Source organism: Gossypium hirsutum, chromosome A06, assembly GCF_007990345.1.
Source record: "Gossypium hirsutum isolate 1008001.06 chromosome A06, Gossypium_hirsutum_v2.1, whole genome shotgun sequence".
Lineage (NCBI taxonomy): Eukaryota > Viridiplantae > Streptophyta > Magnoliopsida > Malvales > Malvaceae > Gossypium > Gossypium hirsutum.
In genome coordinates, this window is record NC_053429.1 from 108,408,530 (window position 1) to 108,432,699 (window position 24,170).

The 24,170-nt window shown below is 30.5% G+C and overlaps 3 protein-coding genes across 3 annotated transcripts; 1 reads left to right on the top strand and 2 right to left on the bottom strand.

Annotated features, from left to right (window-relative positions):
* Positions 1 to 6,134: 6,134 nt before the first annotated feature.
* Positions 6,135 to 6,886, bottom strand: LOC107905706 (uncharacterized). Its single transcript, XM_016832420.2, has one exon. It carries the CDS (start codon positions 6,779 to 6,781, stop codon positions 6,332 to 6,334), a length of 450 nt encoding a protein of 149 aa, XP_016687909.1. The 5' UTR covers positions 6,782 to 6,886; the 3' UTR covers positions 6,135 to 6,331.
* Positions 6,887 to 17,927: 11,041 nt separating this feature from the next.
* On the bottom strand, positions 17,928 to 20,886 carry LOC107905713 (uncharacterized). Its single transcript, XM_016832432.2, has 4 exons — positions 20,419 to 20,886; positions 20,190 to 20,336; positions 19,869 to 19,949; positions 17,928 to 18,174 (listed from the first exon to the last, which is right to left on the bottom strand). The coding sequence occupies exons 1-4, from the start codon at positions 20,731 to 20,733 to the stop codon at positions 18,004 to 18,006; spliced, it is 714 nt and encodes a 237-aa protein (XP_016687921.1). The 5' UTR covers positions 20,734 to 20,886; the 3' UTR covers positions 17,928 to 18,003.
* A 97-nt stretch (positions 20,887 to 20,983) lies between these two features.
* LOC107905719 (uncharacterized) lies at positions 20,984 to 23,174 on the top strand. The gene is made up of 4 exons (XM_016832443.2): positions 20,984 to 21,671; positions 21,754 to 21,897; positions 22,616 to 22,699; positions 22,873 to 23,174. Exons 1-4 carry the CDS (start codon positions 21,153 to 21,155, stop codon positions 22,969 to 22,971), a joined length of 846 nt encoding a protein of 281 aa, XP_016687932.2. The 5' UTR covers positions 20,984 to 21,152; the 3' UTR covers positions 22,972 to 23,174.
* The last annotated feature ends 996 nt before the right edge of the window (positions 23,175 to 24,170 follow it).

Genomic DNA, 24,170 nt, shown 5'->3' on the forward strand with positions numbered 1-24,170 from the left:
CCCATTCCAGATCATCTTCCAATCAACACCTTCCTTCTTGTTGTCGTCATCAAATTTTTTCTTTATTACTGGACCATAATTATATTCCTATGAACTACATTGCTTCCTCTCAACCACTATTCTGGTCATCATAGTTATTCCAATTTCCTCCAACATGGTTATTATGCTCTTAAATCTAAACTCCATGATGCTGGAGTTAAATACTTCAAAGAGGTTATTGTCTACAATACCTGACACCGAGTGTAACCCTTAGAAGGCCTTGGTCTAAGATTTCGAATTTTTAGAGAATAACTCCTTTACAACACCTTTATCAAGCTTATACAAGTCTTCTTCGTTTTGTTCTTACTCCCTCTTTGTTATAGACTTCACAACTTTTCAAAAAGCAAATTTGAATGTCTTTGCTTTCTTCCTACCAGACCAATTTGATAAGATATGCCTAGCATAATTTCTATGTTTTACTCTAGGCAAAATTTCATTAATGGCTATCTTGAGACCCTACAAATTAATTTACAAAACATAAGTAAATCATCAGTAATAATTAATAGTATTAGTAATAAATAAATGCAAAATAAATAGTTTACCTTTTGTTGGTTATTGATAATGGTATACCCAAAACCATCTTCCATTCCTAAGTCTGTTGTCAATAGACTAAGAAACCATGCCAAGAATCAATGCATTCCTCCTCAACAATAGCCCATGCAAGTGGGTACATTTGATTGTTTCCATCTCTCCCAACAATAGCCAACAACTCACCGTTAAATGGACCATTTAAAAAGTAGTCATCCAAACCTAGTGTAGGCTTGCACCCTTTTTTCCAACCTCTTTTTAGTACTTCAAAACAAACCTAAAACTTCTTGAAATGTGGTGGAGATTCAGGTGTGACTCTATTCACTGCCATATTTATAGTACTTCTAAGATTCTTTAGTCTCAACTTATCAACATAATCCCACAGCATAGCAAATTCTTGTACGAAGTTTCGTACCAACTTATCCTTCACCATTTTCTTGACCTTTCTATACGTTTTCATATTAACATTGACATGCATTTCTGAAGATATCCTTCTTTGTATCTCCCTTAGCTTCATTTTTGGGTGGCCCCCAATATTAGCTTCAAAATGTTCTGCAATAACTTTTAAATTGACCACTTTGTTTTGAAACTAGCACAACAGTTGTGCTCATCATGGAAACTTTTCACTTGCATGCATATAGCCATATTACTATAACTTGCAAATATTCCCCATTTACACTTTTTTGATGCAATGCATTTAACTCTAACCCCATTTGGTTAATTCTTGATTATCTTAAGTTGCCTTCTACAACACATTGAGTACTTACAAATTACGGATTTGAATTGCTAACCATCTTTAAACAGCATCCTAATACAAAAGTGTAGACTTGCTGAGTTTGATTGTATGTGGGGAACCTACTTCTTCTTCTACAAACATTTGTATTGTCATCTTCTGACCCAAGTATGCTGCCATGATCATCACTATCAAAATATTTAGTCTCATTTCCATCTTATTCCCTACCAACACTATTATTTAGTCCTTCACTAACGACTTCTTCAGGGATCTCAACCTCAAACTGCTCTCTAAAGATTTCACTTTCAATCTTATCAAGTATTGTTTCCTTACCCTTTCCCATTGGATTTCCCCTCCACTTCCCTAACCCCCTCCTTACCACCCTCCCCACATAAACCTTCAGCACCCTCACCACCCTCTCCAACACCCTAACCCTTAACACCCTTACCACATTTACTACCAACAACCTCACCACCCTCACCACTTTCATTACCATCACTACCAAATTGCAAACATGCTATAACTAACATTGATTATCAACAAAAACAGCAGTCTCAATCTTATGTTCTACATATAAGTCTATCTCTTTATCCTTAACCTAATAGTTTATTATGCCAATAATGCTACTATCATTCCACACAACCCTAAGGTTATCCTGCAAAGTCTTACTGCCAGGTACATGGAAATAAATTAGTTGCGTTATATTAAACCCTAACCCATCTTTAACTATTTTACATAACTTAAAATATGATATTGTATTTGGATCCTCTTTAAACATCACCATCTCACCACCTAAATGCCTAACATGGGGATCACGTACAAATTTACCCTCAACATGCAAGTTGATGTAGTATTCCTACTTTATAGACATCTATAGTTTAAAGGGAAAAAAAACATAAGCATAATGACAAACAATGTCTATGCAAAAAAGGTATATACAAACAAATTATTAAATAAAATAAATCATAAACAATTCATATAAAGTTAAATGATTTAATAATTATATATATGTCATAACAGCGTAACAATAGAACATGAAGGGACCACTTTCATTCCTTGTGCAGTGAAAAATCTAAAATTATTGCCCCTACCAAAAGTTATTACTAAGTTCACAGAAAATCCAAAATTATTGCCCCCACCAAAGTTATCAGCAATAGTAAACAAAAACAACAACCAACAGACATATTAATCATAAAGCTTCTTCTTCGAAAAGGACATATTGAAAGCTACATACTAGAGGTTATGATTTATAACAGTGCTCTTGAACTTAGAGTTACAAAGGATTGTAGGGAAATAATTGGTGAAGGAAAGGCATATTTTCCAAATGCATTAACAAAGTCCTTGGAAAATTGTCTGTACCAAGAATGCAGAACTCAATGAAATTACGAGTTAACATTGCAAATGCTGAACCTTCAAAAGATGGGATATCTAGTTTGGCAAAGCAGATAGAAAAACTTATTAGCAAAAGGAACTTCATATGGAATTCAATTTCAATTTAAATGTTAGTTTGTTGATAAATATGATGATTGTATATGTGAGAATGTTTTGTTTTTCATAATTGTATGCGGAAATGTTATTTTTCATACCTATATAATTTATGAAATTTTCAAATTTCATAAATTATCAAATTATACATAAAAATAACAATTTTTTTTCTTTTATAACTAACTCATTATTATTATGTTTCCTAAATATTTTAACACTAATAAGTCAATTATTTATGAATGCTACAAGTCAATCAAATAAGTATGCCATTTAAGCAGGTTTCCTAAATTGCTAGAATACTTTATTTTAGTATATATATTAGAGTTGTTTGAACTTATTTTTTTAATACTAAGGATTAGTACAAATTGTGATACGAGTATGTGACAAATTCCAAACCAAGAACTTAACATTTTATGAGGCCCATTTGATAAGCATAAACGATCACGAGAAATTATACGAGTATGAGCCCAAATTTCAGCCTAAGAATATATTGGGCTTAACTTAAATTCTTTGAAGTTACTAAATTTTAAGTTCAAAAGATCAGTTGAATTATAACGAGTTTTTAGATAGGATCCAAATATTTCTAGGTTAACATGTCCCATATCAATCGATAAGTTATCTCTTAGCTTCAAAATGCATTTTGAATCACTCGATTTCGAGTCAAAGAGCTTAAGGTATGACTATTTTAGTAAAGGCTGCGCAAGCAGAATTTTTGGACAAGATTGTTACGAAAAATTATGAATTTTGGGCTTTAACTCGAGTTTAAATTATATTGAGTTCGATTTTAAGGCTTAATTTTGATTATATATGAGTCCAATATTGTATTTATTTGGTTTTATATTTTAGGATATTTTTTTTAGTATTTTCAATTGTTTAGAACTTTTATGTTTCTTGGTCTACAAGAACGTTTAATTTCACTAGAACAACTTCTTATTTAGATTAATTAAGAATTCATTATACTTAGGAGGAGTTTTATCTTAATGTAATTAGCTAGCCACATTCACGTAATACATCTTTTATTATTTGATTAATAAAGTGCAAGATTGTGTTTTTTTGTAGAAGTTATTTTATTCAAGATTAATGAAGTGATATCTTCAAACATGTGATGGTTGGCAAATTTTTTTTACGAATTATATAAAAAATGAAGTCAGGATATATAATCTGATTAATCACGCAAGGCAACAACTAAGATAGAGTATCAAACTTTTTTGTTTTATAAATAGAATTTAATTTTCATAGGAAAGCTAAATTTTTTTAATTCTATTACAATACTAAAAGAGAATGTTCATAATTCCTTACATGGAAGATAAACTATTTCTATTCATTCCTAGTTAATAAGAGTATTATTTTTCTCTACCAAAAAAAATAATTCGTTCCCTTAATATCCAAGCTTAGTGATTTGTTGATAGACTAATCAATTTATAATTCTCATAAATGTTATAATCGTCGTCCGATATTATAAAGTAAGTCTAATTACCATAATAGAAATCAGTTACTGTTTGTTATTAGCGATGAACTTAAACTTTTTTTCTAAAAAATAGAATAAAATTTTAAATTTTTAACCGCTCGAAATGTGGGAGGGTTTGAGTAAAAATATAAGCCCGAAAAATGGGTTTAGACAAAAAAATAAGACCCGTTTTTAGCTTGGGTAAAGCATTTTTGGCCCTAGCTCAGGCCCGGCCTGAATTCACTAAATGACAAAAATATTTTTTTTATTTTTAATATTATTTTCTTATTTTTTTCTCTCTATTTTACTACCATTTTACTATTATGTTGCTACTATTTTGTTGTTATTGTTTGGATATTGTATAAAACTTATTTTATTGTTAATTTTATTATTATTTTAAAGACATTTGTTAATTTTGTTATTATTTTAGAGGCATTTGCTTGTTAAGTTGCATCTATCTTAATGTTATTTAAGTATACATATTTTTTAAAATTTGTTTTCAATTTGTTGGGAAATATTTATTTTGATATTTTTAGTATTTTTGATATATTATATATATTTTAAATTTATATAAAAATAATATAAAAATTAATATGGACGAGCCGGGTCGGACCTAGATTTTAACATTTTTATCTAGGCCGAGCTTAGATAAAATTTTAGGCCTATTTTTCAGGCCCAGTTAGGCCCAAGCCTAGCAAACGGGCCTAAATTTTTAGTTGAGCCTAGCCCGACCCAGCCCATACACACCTCTAAAGTGTAATTACATCTTTAAAAATTAAAAATTAAATATCTTCATGGCTAATTATCTTGTGTGTTACCTCAATTTTCAAACTCAAATTAATTATGTGAAAACCCCTAATAACAATTATTAATCATTTAAATATATTAAAGGTCACTGTACTCTTTTAAAATTTAAAATTTAATTTTTACATTTTAATTTTAAGACATTGAGTTGATGTATTTTTTTTTATTTAAAAAACTTGATCTCCTTACTAATTTTGCCATTAAGTCAAAGGTAAAATAACTTTTTCAGTCCTCAACATTTAGATCTTTTTGTCAATTTAATCTTTACCTTTTAAAAGTACATAAACTTTTTCAAAAAATAAAAAAATAAAAAATCCAAAAATCAATGTTATCTAAATTAGGTCGGACCTAGAATCGATTAGGGTATCAGTTTGATGAGAGGTGAAATAGCAATTGACTAATGAATTGATGAGAGGTAAAATAGCAATTGAGTAATGAATTGGTACAAGTTGGTTGAATAGGCAGTTAGACTGATTTTTAAAATTTGTTTTTTAATATTTTTATTTTAATAATTTATTTGCTTTGAGCTGTCGAATAGACCATTTTAGGAACCAATTGGTCAGGTTAGTTTGAAATCGGTTCAACTGCTGGTTTAACTAGTTTTTTTTAGATCGATTCAACTAGTTTATGGCAGTTCGCGGGCCAACCAGTTCCTGATCCAATCGGTCGGTCCAATTTAGATAACTTTGAATTTTAAAATTTTATATATTTAGAATCATTTTTTTTATTTTTTCATAATTTTTTATGTTTTAAAATATATATTTTTTAAATTTTATGTTTCCTATGAGAGAAATTAATTTTTAAAATTTTTTATTCACTTTTAAAAGGTAAAGACAAAATTAATAAAAAAATATAAATGTTGAAATCTAAAAAAGTTATTTTACCTTTGATATCGTACAATAAAATTACATGGAAAAATAAAAAATTTTAAATATAAAAAATATTAAAATTTAATGTCTCGAAATTAAAATATAAAGATAAAATTTAAAAATATACAGCAACCTTTTTGCATATTTAAACCATTAATTAAATATACAACAAATAGGTAATTACACGTAATTATATAAGTATCCAATTATTAGTGTACAAACATGCCAGTAAATTGTAACGTAATCTTAATTAATGAGAAGCTCCAAGGTTAAATGTTGTTTGGACAAATGAAAACTAACCTAGTAATGGGAAATTTCCAAAGAGTAAAACCAACCACAAATATTCATTGAATTGAATTGAGTGATTGGTAAAAATATTAAGTGAGAGAGGGATAAGTGAAAGTTAAAAATAAAATAGTAAAAGCTTCATTTGCTCTGCTCCTCATCTTCAAAAGCTTCGACCGGAAAAGTTTTGGAGAGGCCCGATGAACTAGAAAATGTGATCTTAGTGGGGTCATTATCATCAATAGAAATATCAGAAATTGTAATCCAAATCATCATCTCCTTAGTTTTGATACCCGTCAGCCTCCGCATCCGACGATCCTCAACAAATGCCGTCACCTCTGTTTCATACGCTACAGTTTTCCCGATCGACTTGAATCTGAATTCCGATTTCTTCTGCTGTCTCAACCAGAGGAAACCAGTGATGGAGTTGAACCCCATCTCATTCAGGTCGTTCATAGGCAGCAATCCTTTGGGCAGATGAAACTTATCGAACAGCTCCCGCGCCTTTTGATTGCAAAGAGCCTCCCCATTGTAAATTTCAGCCTGCTCTCGGTGACTGTCTATTTGGGGAGACGGTGACGCCATTTTCATTTTTCCTTTTTAACCTCCAAACAGCATTCCTTATATATATATCAGGGAGACTGGCGTGGAAGAAAGGAAAGAGAATTGCGTGATATGCATGAGAAATATGGGAAGAATTGGATTTTGTTTTATTTTTCTTGTTAGTTGTTAAAAGGAGGTCAAAGTCAAATATATATATATTTAGAAAATATGTGTCTCGTTTTTGAAGTTTAAAAAGTTGAGTATGGATGTGATGAATTTTCGTACTAAAAGTATGGAAGATCAAAACAAATATAACTGCATACTCTTATTTTACCTACTTAAACACTCATCAATCAATAGTGTTAATAAAAGGAAATGTTATCATTTTAAACTCTTAAATTTATATTATTTATCAAATTACTTCAAAATAAATAGAAAAATTAAATTTATATTATTTATCAAATTACTTCAAAATAAATAGAAAAATTAATATTTATTAATTTTACTATTGCGACAAATTACTACATTAGCAATTAAATACTTTTTAAAAAAAAAAACTAAAACATTAAAATAGATAAAAAAATATGCTTTTATAGTAATTTTTTTAAAAATTAATTAATTATTGACATTAAAGTCCGTGTGTAATTTGACAAACAAAAAATTAAATGAAGACCTAAAATAATTTTTTTTTAAATTAGAACACCAAATAAATCCTTACACCTAAATAAAATTAATTTAGTCATTAGAGTTTAACTATAAAATGGTGGCTTAAAGCCTGAAATACTAGTCTATCCTTGTCTAAATTTGATATCTAATTTAATTGTTTTTTATAAGAACGTCTGTGACACCTATCATTACCCGAAAGTTTAAAATAATATAATTTAAATAAAACAATAAAAATATAAAATATAAAAGTAGTTTGTATTAACAAAAAAGTATCCTCTTCCCCATCATTACCAAGCTTTGAAGAAAACAATATTTTCATCTCTTCAACACCAAAGTGTAGGGGATGCATAGTTAAGACAATGTTCCTAACATCCCCATTAAAATCTGCAACATATTGTCCCAAAAAATTATTCGATTTTTCCCTTGAGCAGCGCTCCGCATAATCCTGTAGGCAAATCAAGAAGAAGATGAAGAAAAAAAAGCATGAAAATGCTAACAACCTCATCCCCACCTTGAATTATAAAAAAAATAAAAAGGAAAAAAGAGCATGAAAGTTGTTTAAGCAATTTAGCATGCTATAATTCAATTTCCAACCAAAGGAAGTTCCTTTGGTAACAAAAATTCAAACTTTACAACGAAAACCAGATTAGCATTTCGCCCATTGGCTTTCGGTGTTCACTTCTGAGCCCACGATATGGGTTCAATCACAGGGATCGTAGGAATCACTAGTGTGTGGTGTGTGCATGTGTGGCAGTTGAATGAGATGTATTCATAAAAAAGCTAACAAAAATTATTACAAGGAAAATGAAAAAAGTATGGAGTATTGATCGAAAAAGAAAGGCCCAAAAGCCTTAGATGGGCTCTTAGCCTCGCAAGCTCAAATGCTTGCCCAAAGACTTCCCTTTTGAAGCTTTTACAAACCATCACCAACTCAACGAATCGACAATTAGATTTGGGTACAAGCCCAAGCGGTCTCGGCTAGCCACAAACACTTTGCTGGGGAAATGAAATAAAATTGTAATCAGTAATTCAGTTGTTTGGTTGAATGGAATGGAATAAAACTGTAATAGTATTCTTGTGTTTGATTGAATAAAATAGATATTGTAATAGCATAAGGAAAAATGCTTAAATGATTAGAATACCCTTAACAGAATTTTTATAGATAGATTATTAATGTTTTTAAATTTTAATAGAACTACTATTAAATACAAATTAATAAAAATAATAATATATAATTTAATAATATTCTTAATATAATTTGGTTCATCTATAGAGGAAGGATGTAGTTTTGACATTTTGCAAGAGGAATCTATGTAGACCAATCCCCGAAAAATGCTACCCTCTCATCCCACACACACTTACCTTTTTTTCCTATGGGTGATTCCAACCATAAATTTTTACACAATTTCTTTTACTAAATCTACTACATCATCTTACTACATGTATAATATGAAGGGCAACATAATCTCATGGAATCATAGTTACCAAAATTACAAATACTGATCCAAAAACAATAATCGTTCTCATATTTATATATATGAAAAACATCAAACATCTATACACCAAACAAACCCAGCGGTGACATTTAAACATCTATACATCAAATATCCAACTAGCATTAAACAATGTCTAACCCTATATACATGTTTGTAATGATTTCATGATCATACTAAAACTTCTCAAAGTGAATTAGTAACAGAACTAGAAATGAAATGCCATATTCATTGTGACATTTAAACAAACTAGAAATGAAATGCCATATTCATTGTGACATTTAAACAAACATTGTCCAATCCCAAACTTCACTTGTAATCTCCTTTACAATGACATTTCTAATTATTATCCCCATATCCCTCTTCTAGGATTCAAAACCATTCTTCCATTCTTAGGTTGAATTAATTATATCCAGCTCTAACAATTGCTTAATGTTGGATTCATCTCTACATTGTTTTCCCTATCCCTTCATATTCTCACATTTAACATCTCTTCATTAGATCCTTTAAATCTCTGTCCTTTCTGTTCCTTCTCATGGTTATTTTCCACCAACTCCCTAACACAATCAAAGAGAAGCTACTTTGTTCGTTGCAAAACCCTCTTTGACATAGATGATAGCCAGGAAGAAGTAGACCAGTGAGGCACTTTAAGTTGTTTGAATCCTACACAACTCGATTTTTTGGTCTATGTTGAAGAAGTAAATTCAAGAGCCAAGCTGACAATATTGAGTCCTCCTTTATTTGCTATAGACCAAAACAACCTTTTGTTGGAAACTTGTTATCTTGTTGCTTTTTATTGAATCGAATTGAGTTGTGAATATTTGAATTGCAATGTATATTGATTGTTATCTAAAAATTTAAGTGAAATAAATACCCTATTAACAATGTCGGGCTAGGTTGGATATAATTGGCATGCCATAGGATTGAAAGTGTACAGGGATACTTTGACCATCGGTCGATGAGGCATTAATAGTGTCGTACTGTTACTTCAACTTTGTGTCAATGAGGCACTTTGTGTGTCGTATTGTTTCTGTTACTTCGGTTTAATCCGATAAGGTACTATGTACCATACTGCTACTGGTTACTTCGGCAAAGCCGATGACGCACAATGTGCCGTACTGGTATGTTGGTTGGATCCGTGTATCTGCCAAAGTCCAAATTATGTTAATAGGGGTAAATTTACAGTACTGGGCAACTGAATGATTGTACTACCGTACTGAAAATCTGTTGTTATTGATTGATATATTATTGAACTTAATGTTTCATTGAGAAAGAACTTTGAATATAAGTTGTGCTATTAGATTTGAAGATAATAACTTAAATGTATTTTGTGTTAATAATGATTTAAATGTTGGCTTATAGAAATACCACTGAGTGCATACTCTACGTATAGTTTGCTTCCGTGAGCAAATTAGGTACGAAAGCGACTAACAACTCAGCATCCAAGCCAAGCCCAAACTCAAATACTTGGTGATGTATCTTATTTGAGAAATGGCATGTACCTAGGTTGTCTTTTGAGGTTATTTTGAGTATGAATGTTATTACTGCAAGAATGATAAAGGTTTATATATATGAAGACCTATGCCATATAATATGGTCTTTTTATAGTTTAATTTGAATTGATTTTGAATAATACCAAAGTATACCATTTGGAGAATCTATGCTAAACACTTACTAATACACTCGAGTTAGATCATAACATTGATGATTTTAAGGTGAAATGGATGTATTTAATCATGTTTTGGATTGGTTGAAAGATTGAATTTTAAGTTGCTTGATATTAAAGTTTGCAGGGTTGGTAAACTTGGACTATAAGGTTCATTTTGAGTCCACACGGCCTATCACACGGGCGTGTGATCAGACCGTGTGAGACACACGACCCTTACACGGGCATGTGAGTAGATCGTGTGTCCCCTACATCTAAAATTTGGCAAACAGAATCCTCAGGTAAGGCCACATAGGCAGAGACACGGGCGTGTGTCTCAACCGTGTGAAGCACATGGCCACAGTACATGGGCATGTGCCTGGCCGTGTGAAAACCGCACTAAATTTGAATTGAAAATAATTCCACACGGGCTAAGCACATGGGCGTATGTCTTAGCCGTGTGAAAATAGTTTAGTCATGAGCAACAAACAGAGAAGTACATGGGTAAAGGACACGGGCGTGCCCTAGCCGTGTGAGTCACACCGGGTGAAAACATGGGCGTGTCTCTAAATCACACGGGTGTGTGGTACTGTTCATTAAAAGAAATCTTAGAAATCTTACGAAAAATTTTATAAGCATATGATTGAGTTCCTCTTAACATATTCCAGGGGCCTAGAATGTACGTAAAAGGGGTTAATAAGATATATTACTAAACTATACAATGTTTAATTTTATTTGATTCATGTTATAAACTGTAGTGATCGATGATACTCCGTAATCCTATTCTGATGTCAGAAAAGGGTTAGGGGTGTTACAAGTCATCCACTCCGATGTCCCAAACGAAGCATCTCCCCAATTGGAGTTGATAGATGATATATTGGTCTTTCAATTTGTTTCCTCATTTCTGATTAGACTAAGGACAAATTTAGGTTCGTCTACTAGTACAAACTATTTCTGTACTATGATCCGATCATGTAATATCGCATAGTATTAGTTAAACATTTAAACAATCAATGAACGACATTTGCTTCCATTTTGCTTTGCATGTAAAAACTATGTGAGGGTAATATACAAAGTATTGATATAATTTATGAAAAATTTTATTAACCAATCTGTTCAAAAAAATTACAAGTGTGTACTTAGACGAAAATACTACACTTAAAGCAACAGATACAATATGATATTCCCGTGTTTATTTTCCTGGAAAACTCCCCGTCTTTAATGTCCTAGCAGACTACCTTGTGTTTACTATCCCGACGTACTACCCTGTGTTTATTGTCCCGGTGGACTACCCCGTTTAGTGTCTTATGGACTTTATTGGTCATCATAGCTTGGCTATGATCTTACAAATTAAACCTCTTGGAGTGTTGCCCCGAAAAACTTTATCGTCATCGCAGTATCACCCCACAGAGCCTACTGAGCACCATCACAGTGTTGCTCTATGGAACCTTATACCATCGACATCGATTCATTTTGTATCTACCTTGATGCTCGAACACCTCAATGTCCCATCCACAAGGCCTGAAGCTTCGCTCATCACAGTTTGCTCCAAACAATCTCGAATGGCAAAATATTAATGGAATTCCAATTTCTTTATTCCTTTGCCAATTCCTCTATATCGTCATTCCTAAATTTATGCTCAAACATCGCAGTGTCCCCTCCACAAGGCCCAGAGCTTTGGACATCATGGGTGCATTCAACATCATCGTATGGCGGTATCTTTCATTGTTTGAGCGAAAACGAGTGATTTTTCAGTTTTTATTAAAAACCAAATTTCATGTGTAATCTTATCAAATACCAATTTATGCAGTTTTTAAAACTTAATGTTATTGAAATCGAAATAATAATCTCCAAAAAAAAGTTCCATGCCATAGCCATGAAGACAAGTAGTAGGAGTACATGAAGTTGATGCACTTACTTCTTTGGCAGCCGATGTATCCTCTATGTTTTCTATGCTTAAGAACATAACTATTAATGTTTCAATGGTAATCTGATAGGTTAACATCGAACCAATTTGATAATATTTCTTATGAATACTATGGAAATGACCATTTCTTTCAAAATTGCCCATCTAATCTAAAGTCAAAATATTACATGGGAAATCAAAATTAGAATGGTTCGCAACTGAATTCTTACAACTCTTAATGGCAGAATCATCCAAATTTTCCATGGAGTAATCAATGGGCGAACCTTAACAACTCTTCTATGCCATCTCGACCAAATTATCCATTGAAATATTCTCAACAAGTGCAACAACCCCCACTAACTAAATCTTCAAGCGATCTTGAGAATTATTGAAGCCATACATTGCGAAGAATTATGCCACTTTAAGAAATCTGGAGAATCAAGTAGGTCAGCTAACCAATGAACTTCAAAATAGACCCCAATGAGATTTGCCTAGCGATAATTAAAATCCAAGAGTTTTGGGGAAAAAAACATTGTAAAACGGTCACTTTCGAAGTGGAAAGACATTATAGCCCAAGGTGGCTGAGGTTAAGGATGGGTCTTCTGATAATGAGGAAATTCAACCGAGTGTTGAAACTCTTGATTCACAAAATTTGGATTTGGTGATCCTTGATGAGGTAAACTCTAAACCAATTAGTTCTAATAATTAATACATTTGTCACATGCAAAGAAATTGCCACAGAAGAGTTGTCTGGTTAAAGCTAAGATTCCACCTCCGCCTTATCCTTAATGATTCCAGAAACATCAATAGGATACTCAAATTAAAAAAAAATGGATGACAAGGTGACTTTTAGTGACATCAATGCTACTAAATCCACAGGTATAGTCAAAGAATGCTATGCTATTTCCAAGATAGAATGGTTGGCTGCTATAGAATTGGAACTTAACTCTCTAGACGATCCGTTAGAACGTATTATACTAGCCCCCAAAACTCCTTTATATAACTATTCAATCCCCTCATCTTTTTCTAGCTTTTTCTATCATGCCCCAAGCTAAAAATAGTAAGTCATCAACTCTTTCTTCCTTCATTCAAGGGTTGACCACATGGGGAGAGAAAATCAAGGCTCCCAAATTCTACTTTTAGCTACCCCCACTAGTATAAATAGGCCATTACTTTTCCATTCATTCATCACTCAACACTTTCATCTTTCTCTCTTCATTTCCTCTCCTATTTGTCTTATCTTTTCTTTCTTTTTCCATTCCCTAAATTACTTCCTTTAGAATGAGTGTTTGCAAGGTTTGAGAGCGGCCCTAATTTAGCCACATTGAGGTCTTTTTAGAATGGTTGTTTCGGCAAGAAAGGAAGAACCAAGGAAGGAGCAAGAAAGCTGTGCTTCGAAGACCTACCAAAATCGGCTTAGAGTTTCTTTTTCTCCTTAATCTTTTATTTTTTCTCAATTTCATGAACACGATTGCAACTATATGTTTTGTTTTCAATAAGATCATGATTGCTTAAACTTGTTGGTGTTAGAATGATTTGATTTCTATGGTTTAATTTATTTAATTCTATTAAAGGTGTTCTGTGCTTTCGATCGATTTATTCATGCAAGTAAAATCACGAATATGTTTCTTATGCATTGTGGATGTAAAGAAATTATTGAGTTAATTAATTAACCTAAACAAGGTTTTAATTAATTAACAAAATATTTGTATTGTGTATGTTTAATCAATTAGGGATTAAATTTGTAATAATACCAAAATTATTATTACCTTACATGACCTCATAAAATGTTTGTTTATGAAATTATAAGTTTATCAACCACAAAAAGATGCTAGGTAGACTTAGTAATTAAATAAATTTAACATCTTTTCCCCATTAAATGAAGGCTAGTAAATGATTGATTTGCCATGGAATCTTCATAACATCTTTTAATAGAGTTTAAATAAATCTAAGCTAGGAAAGAAAATTGTTCTGACACAAGCATGCCATTGTGATAACTCTTCAAAACTTGCATATTTTTTTAGTGTATTTTTACATACTTAGGTAATTTGTAGTTAATTAAATTTTTTTGTTTGTTTACATCCCATTTTAACCAAAATATTTTTCACCACCAATTTGTTTAAGTTTTAAATTTTCACAAAGAATTGCTTATACAGTCCATATGGAGACGATAATCTATACTTATCACTTTATTACTTGTCAATAATTGTGTAAACTTAATATTTTTGTCGTGCCACTAGTCTCGAGTCAATGTTCCTTTTGTCTTGAGACAAGGTTCCTTTGGAGCATTTTTTTTAGCTTCGATGTTGGCTATCTCGAGACACAAGACTGGGAACCTTAGAAAATGTGGCTTAGAAACATTTTAAAAGTATTGGGGTTCTCAAAAACTGTTAGGATTTTAACCCGATTAAGTAACGAACAAGAAAATAGCAGAATAAATTGAGAAATTGAACTCACAAATTTAACGTGAAAAAACCCCTCCAAAGAGGATAAAAAACCACGGGCAAAGATAATTTTACTATAATGGCAGAAGAACGAAGAGTACAAAAGATGGAGATAAAAACTAAACCCCGAAAATCCAAAAACAAAGAACCCACAAAACGTAAACACAAAATTCTCTAAATGTGTTATGAGTTCTAATCTCTAATGGGTGTATTTTCTAAGGTTGTAAAAGAGCCTACTTATAGGCTAAATTCATAGATCAAATAATAATAAAATAATCCAAACTAATCAGTGTTTGATTGAAACAAGTAAACAGAATTTAACTGAAAGATTATTTTTCAAATTTGACTGAAAATATGAGTCATATTTAACAAAAACTTTTATATAAAGTTGAAGTCATTTAAAAACCTTGTTTTTGAGTTTGTTATATACTTGAAAATATATTTGTATAAGATTGAAATAATTTATACAAATTTGATTAAGGGATTTTATAATTAAGTTTGTTATATAAAAAAAATTGAAAATCAAAGCTAACAATAGTTTATTGGTCGAGTGTTTATCTTCTCTTAAAATAGCATAGATTCAAATCTTAGTTATATAAAAAATAATTAAATTAATGTTCTATTGATTTGTGGCGCTAACTGAATCAAATACAAGCACGTTAAACAGAGATAAATCTCACATGAAATTCAAATACTATTCTAATTGTTATAGCTGCTAACTTCGACAGAACTACTTTGTCATGAATCATTAGTATCCATTATTAAAACCTTGCGATCAGAATGTCCCTCCTAAGGGGACAACTATTTGAAGGTTGAAATTGGAAATTCATCACAAGCAACTAGAACCGACACCATGGTTGTACTTTCGAAAACATTGGTCCATGGTCTCCTGCGATTTGATCTTTTCATGCATTCATGAAAATTTGCCACTTGAGATCTCTTTCTTTTAAGCGATGATAAAGGGTTTTTGCTACAAGGATAATATTTATTGATAAAATGTATAAATATTAAAAGTTTAATTTATTATTATTTTTAAAATTAGACAAATTGATAGAATGTACGAACATTGGCAGTTAAATTTGTTGTTATACCAATAAAAAATGGCTACATTAATATTTTTTAGGCATAAAGATAATTTTAGCTCTTAAAATTTATTTTTTTGTCATTTTAGCCCTCAACTTTTATAATTTATTCAAGTTGCTTATTTTTTACAAAAAAGCTGGTTGAACTGTTAAAACTATAATGATATTGATGTGGCAAATGACGTGACATCTTATGTATACTTTATTGCTAACATGGATAAATTTTCTAAAAATTTTTACAAATTTTTTGCAATTTGTTTATTAAATATTTATGATTATTTTTAAATTTTTATGAATTATACATAGATTATCACGCTAGTGGCCACATCAATGTTGTTAAAATTTTAACATTTTAATCAATTTTTCCTTTCAAAAACAAACAATTTGACTAAATTTTAAATGTTAAAGGCCAAAATGACCCCTCCCCACCTCCCCAAAAAAAAGTCCAAAATGAGTAAACATTAGGAGCTAAATTTATCTTTATGCCTATTTTTTATTATCTAGTTTCCAAGTCACTTGTGTTGCATGTGATTTTACGCTTTTAATTTTTAATTAATTTTTAAATAACATATTTTTAATTATTATTACCTATCATTGATAGTGATAATTTCTCTTACTTTTTAAATAATATATAAATTTAGAACTATATAAAAAGTAAATTATAACATTAATTTAAAAAAAAATAAGTAAAACAACTTACAACAATTATAATAATAGTTTATGATAAATACAAAAGATACTTATAGCTAATTAATAAATAAATTTAATAATAATGGATAAAAATAATTATTGAAATTTGACTTTCTTTTCTAAACAAATTCACAGAACATTTTTTACATACACAACAAATAACAAATAGATAAAAGAAATGATTTTGAGGGTACTTACTTCACACATAAACAACTTATGTAAAAAAAAATTTAAAATAGTATCATAATATTATATTATCTCATTATCAATTAAAATAATCTTCGATCACATCTCTATTTTAATGGTAAGTTTTTTAGATATTACTTGATAGAATATCCCTAACTACTAAATGCTATTTATAAAACTAAATCTAAATTTTAATTAGTATATAACTCTAATATTAATTTAGTGATAATTAAGATGTTTGAATTTCTATTCAAGTAATTCAAGTAATAACATTATTTTATATTAATAAAATTAAATAAATTTTTTAAAAATAAAAATTAACACAACTTTTTTACATAAAAATTTTAACTAATAATTATAAATTAAATTATAATTATCAAAATTCTCCTATATTTTATGCTTACAGTTCTATTCAAGTAATAATTTTATTTTAAAATTAACACAACTTCTTTAATTAATATTTTTAAATTAAATTAAATTAAATTAGTTTTTAAAATTAATTGTTGTTGGTTCAAAAAATTTTCCAAACTCATACTTTTATTTATCACAGGAATGGCTAAAAAATTCAACATCAATGATGTTGGTGACAAAATTGAAAATTCTTGGAATTGAAAATTCTTGAGGAGTAAGTGGTTGTAGGATAAATATTGCCTTTTATTGATTACCATATTTTTGTCCAATTCTTTTTTACCTTTATTTGATGAATTTTTAAAACTGTATAACAACAATTTAATGAAATCAAACATACTTAAAATGTGCTTGAAGAATTTTAATATAATTCAAGTTATCAAGATTAATTTTAAAGAAAGTTTCATCTCAATAAAATCTCAATCAAATTAGAGATAATTAAATATAATTGAAGATATTTTTACTGGAATACTTTAAGGGAATTTTGGTTGTAATTTAACAAGCTATATTACTCTCGTATATTATGCACGGCTTGTTTAGGTTTTATTTACGAATTAGAGATAACTTTACTTTGTTTATAAACTATACATTATGTAAATAACTTGAATCAATCAATTTACATCTAAACTTTCAAGAGAGAAATATAGAAATAAAGTTGCTACTTCGAGAATGAGTGAAGGTTAAATCACGTGTACTCATTAATTATAATAGATTAACTCTTTGGGCAATGTCCCGTAATGAACAATTTTTTTATTGTTTTGTAGCATCAATATCTTTTTTGAGCAGATTGACAGCATTCTTAAATTCAGTGAACTCATCTTCATGGAAACATGGTGGGATTGTCATGTGTTGGACATCTTTAAAGTCTTGCCAATACTTACGGGCTTCTTCCTCTCTCTGGTCCATCAAGCAAATAATAGCCTACAAATTTAATATTCACAAGTACAGCTATTTTAGTTAAATTTCAAGTGTTAAAAGATTTGCTTTGTTTTTCATTACCACATTGCGAGGGGAAAGAGACACCATAGTTTGAATCCATGTCATTTAATCATTATTCTAATTAAATCTTGGTAAATTTATGATACTTGAATTCGTCTACATATATATATATATAAAACAAGGTACATAAATATAATATTGTGAGAAGAGACGTACCTTTTTTTTAAAATTTAATTATTATAATTTATTTTTTCTATTTTAAATATAATTAAATAATTATTTATTTATATATTGCATTTATAACAACTTCAAGACTCTAACTCAACATTGAATATTTTTGTATTTTTCTTTTTACCATTTTCTTTTTGTAATTTTATATTTGATATATCCCTGTTAAAGTAATTTTCTTTTTTTAGTTTTAATTTTATTTTTTATTTCAGATTTAATTCTAATAATTATTTTTATTTATTTAACTTTTTAGTGTGAACTCTCTTTTGTTATTTTATGTTGTTATTATTTGATTTAACTTTTGGTTATTTAATTTTTAGTTGCATCTTAAGTTAATTCTAATGTTAATCTTAATTCTAATTTAAAATTTAAAATTATCTGTAGCCCTTCTCTAGCCCTTAAATAAGAGGATAACACGTTTCCGTACAATCGAATCCACTTCCTCTTATATTGGCAACAATGTTAATATAATTGAGTTAAGACTCAATCTGTTATTTTATGACATTTTTATATAGTAAATCTTAACTTCGTTAGAATTTGGACTTATTTAATTCATTTTAGTAATATAAAAATCAAATTAATCAATTTAATAATAAAGAGACTAATTTGATTCAGCTCCTATAGGACCGTCTAGGTACTTTAGTGAATTAGAAAAGTTATAAATTAGAATTTTTATAATTAAAAAAAATAAACATGTTTTCAATCATAAGTAAATTTATCTATTTCAATTTTTTTTTTCCAACCGTCCCCCCCCCCCTCCAACAAAAAATGTGTAAAGAAATTTAAAACGGTTTTTAAAGTTTTTACAATTTTTTACATGAATGCCTACTTATAGCAAACATATAATTTTTTTTTAAATCTAAAAATTTGAAAAAAAATAATGTTTTAAATTAGAATTGAAATATCACTTTATCTATCATATTAAAATTAACTTGTTTCAAAAATGTTTTAAAATAAATTTTGGATTAGTATTTGGTATACTGATAGTGTATTTTTTTATTCCACAAATAGTCTTGAAAAATTGACACGTATATTTTTTTAAAATATTTATTTTTTATTATTTTATTTTACTCATAGGACACTTGTTAATTCCCTAACACTGTGTCCTAAATAATTTCACATAAAATTTATGTATACACTTTAAAAAAACTAAAATCTGATTTTAAAAATTTTAAACTATTTATATTTAAGGCTCGAAAAAATAAATTGTTTTAAAATACAATATAAAAATAATTTATCAAAATTTTGTATGCTTAAAGGTTGCAAAATTTTGAAATATTATTTTTATAATGATTTCACAAGTTTTTAAAGTTTAAAAAGTTTTTCTAATAAAAAGTTTTAAACAATTAAATAAAAAATATCTTATTAAAATTTAAATAAATTACATAAGTATTTTAAATTGTTATTTAGGATTTTGAAAAATAAAGTGAGAATAGTAATTTTATCACCTTATAAAGGGGACGTCGTGCATCAGAATCCCCTCCATCTTCTACTAAGCATTTGCAGTTCAAAGCCTGTTGAACATCTCCCTGCACAGAAATTCCAAATCAAAAGCATGTTTAAGAGAAACCTTTTTTGTTCCAGCAGTTGAATATATATAGCATCCCTCAATGTTAGAAATTGGCCAAATACATTTCCCATTCAATCGAAGCAATTGTTAGAAACCATTAATAATGACAAAACTTGTTGGTCACTTGAGTGGCAGATTGTTGCATAATTGGAAACTAGAATTTGATGAAGTGAATAAATTTAAGGAAAAAAAAATAGACCTTGTAGATATACAATTCTGCAAGCAGAATTTCAAGCTCGTAAACTTCATGCGGTTTGCCTTGCTCTCGGGCCTTTTCCAATGCTTTATTCAACACTTCCATGGCTTCATCTTCTTTTCTGCTCATTTCCAGCCTCGCAAGAACACGCTTCCAAAACAAATGCAGATAACACACTTGGTATACGCGTATAAAATTGGTGACTCGGAATAATTAGTACAAGATTACAAACCTGAATTTCCTTGAAACGAGGATTTTCATCAGCAAGTAACTCCTCCAGCTTTTTGATATCAGCATCAATGTTGGTTGACTTGCCTCCATGATTGTGATAATCAACCAATCTCTCGAAAGCCAGTTTACCTCCGTGAAGGGCAGAAAAGGACATGGACCTTGCGAGCTTCGGCTTTGGTTTCCGATTCCATGTACGGCTCACATATCTCCATCCCAAACCAATGCATATACCGCCCAGGATGATAAAGGGTGTCACCGTCACTGCTATTGTTCTATATTTATTCTCTGAATTCATCTTTTTAGCTGAGTTCTCCATTACAGACCTTTTATGTTTCTTTCTTAGGTGGTGGATATATATACACTATAGGTTTAGATTTATCAAAGCTGAAAAATGGGGCCACCAATGGAGGTCAAATTATATTGATTTCTTACTTGCTTGATAGGCAAAGAAAATCCCCTATATTTTCTTGGAATGAAATCAAGTTCAAACATTTACGTTATAATTCCTTACCCACCTCTTAAAAATTAAAAATCCTTTTATATTACCTGATTCCTTGCCAATAAACAAACATTACTTCCCTGTAAAGCAATAATATGATGCCTTCCTTGGCAACTTGGAAGATTGGAAATAGAAGTTTAGTGTTCCATACTTTATTTTGCTCTTCAAAGCAATGCCCAAATTCCATCAATAAACAATAGGTATTCTGATTTCATTCTAGAAACATCAAATTCTTCATGGAAGCTGCACTCTGCCTTGGCTATGGACCTTTGCCCAGCATTTCACTTCGCACAGTGCCAGCCTCCACCAGACTTCATTTCGGGTTTAACCCTTCTTTTTTATCGGTTTCGAGTGGCTTCATGACGAAATGTCGTAGGTTCTATGGTCCGGGACCTCTTGCACTTGACAGGTCTAATTCGTCAATGGCTTCTGCAAACGAAAATGGTGGTGCCAAAGTTGTTCGAGGGGCAGTTGGGGCGTCTCTTGCTTTGGCTTGTGCATTAGGCATCATCGGTTGCGGCTGTAAGATGAACTTTAAAGCTATTGCCGGCCCGAAGCCTGTTTATCGGAAAGCTCCATCTTTCGAACATATTGCACCTCCAGCACCGAGGAAAATGGCACTCAAGTCATTGTTGGATGTCACAGTGAGCCTCGCTTCAAAAGAGGGAAGAAGGGCCAGGGACGTTAGTCCAGGGTCACATATCCCTGGTCCACGGCCTTCATCTCCATCAAAGGATCAAATTGATCAACTCAAGGTTCAGCTTTATACATAGTTATGTGATTTCTTGTTAAGCTCATTGTAGGATGCAATGATTTATATTGGTTCATTTTTTTTAGAAAGAGGCAGTGAGCCTAATGAAACGTGGGCTGCCTGAGGAAGCACTATTTATGTTGAAGAATGAATACAAGAAATATGAAATGTCGGAACCTGAGTCGGCTTATTACATGAACATGGTACTAGTTGAAATTTTGATTAGCCAGGTATTTTCCCTTCATCGATTAATGCAAGTAGCCATTCACATTGGATTCCGTAGCTGGAACTAACTAGAGTAGTTTGAATCAACGAGTGTTGTTAAAATGGTGGTCATCCCATTTCGGGTTTTAAGTTAGATACCTAAGAGCTGTTAACTACATATATACTCCATATCTATGTTCCAAATATAGGTAGGTAATAAGTGTAATAATATGGAATCTTTAGAAAAAAAATTGGAAATGCTAGAAGGGTGTTAACCGGTAAAAGTATTACGGAGTTCTTTGTGTTAAGATTTAGATTGTATTTTGCTCCTCAACTCAAAAAATGAGTAAATTAATCTCTGTACATTAGATAAAGAGCAAACCGATCCTTTAGTTAAAATTTTTATCAATTTCTATCTTGAAAAACTAGTCTCAATATATTAATATGAGACACATGTGACACACCATGTGTCACCGTCAAGTTATTTCATTAGCCACACCAGTTTTCAATTGTAAAAATGGATAAAAATTTTAACAGAAATAATCAATTTACTCTTTGATCTAACATGTAAGAATTAAATTACTCATTTTTTAGTAGATGGGGCAAAATGCAATTTGACTCCTAATACAACAGATTTAATAATACTTTTTTCTAAAGTTAAACACATTAAGATAACATAAAAATGATGAAAAATAGGTTGTCTTTTTTTTTTTCCTTGATAGTGTGATTATCATTTATGTACAGGGAAAATATGAAGAAGCCTATGAGTTTATGACTACTCATGATCAGAAGATTTCAGAGTTGGATGTTCGGCCTACTCTTTACAAGGTACGTTATAGGACATCTAAATTGGGTTAGCAAAAGAATCTATGTTTAAGCTCTTAAAGTAGATAAGACCTTTCATCAGTCTTTCTTACTCTATTTTAACATGTTGATTTGCAAAATTTTGATTGAGAAATGATGTTTTATTCCTTTGATTTCTTTCCTTTGACAATATGCAGGCTATTATATGCACCATGTTAGATAAAGATGATGAAGCGCAGCGTTTATGGGATGATTTCGCAGGATCTGTTGGAGGGTTTTTCCCCCACGGTTTCTAATTGGCATGCATAATATGGCAGGAGAGTTGGGGGCATAAACAACAAAACTAATTACTTGCATACAATTTAGTCCGAAACAGAAACCCCATGATTTTCAAGTTAATTAGTATATCCATATGTATTTCTACCTTTAAGCCAGAGATTGCTCTTATGAAATCACTATTCTATGTGCTCCATTTATATATCAAATTAAAGATTGAAATCAACTAGAAATAGAAGAAAGATTTACCAATCATCATCACCAATTGCCAATGAGACGAGCTCAAAATTCTGCTGATATGAGCCCTGCATGTATTCTCTATTTAGTCCGAACGCTAACGAAATATTTTTAGAATAATGTTGATGACATATATGAGATGGAAGAATATGCATAAAAATAATTTTTTAAGAGAAAATACTTACCCCATAAACATGACACATAGTGCATACAATATGTAAAATAATATAAGGTGATGCACAAATGTCTTTGTCCATAGAAAAAGCTCAAATAGAGGAGAAAAACAAACTGAAAAGAATAACTGTAATACTATAAAGATTCAAGATCACTCCAAAGATGCAATATATTAATCAAATAGTAATTGATATTTGCACCCTAACCTTGTCATCATAAGACCAACTTGATGATGAACACCAATCAATAAAAAATTTATTGTCAAAAGCTTTAAGAGACCAATCACATTATATGTACAAAAAGGCAAATCTCAAATGACCTATCCTCTTTAGCATCTTAAAGTCCATTTTTATGAACACTCTCTTAACGAAGTTCTCTGAGAATAGTTCCTAATAAATCTAGCAGTGCCCTTGTTGTAACACCTTGGACCCGATCTGATTGGTTTGATCTAGATCTTGGGTATTACCACGCTAACACAGACAAAAACTTAATCTACTTTTACAAATTTAAATCAATTACAAGTTACATAATTACAAAGTTTCAAAACTAAAATACATGATTACATATACAACTTCAACACATATAATAAGTTACAACGATACTTATATAAAAATTCTAATCCATTACAAATACCCCAAAGTAGGGATTTCCAAGTGACATTTCAGACCTTGAACACGTCGTTGAACTCATTCTATATGCATAATAACCCAATACGCCACTTCTTGGCATAGTTCTGGCATCGTCCCTCTTGGCGCAAACCCACGTCATCTCGCCTATAACATAACACACACATATAAGTTCAAAAGAA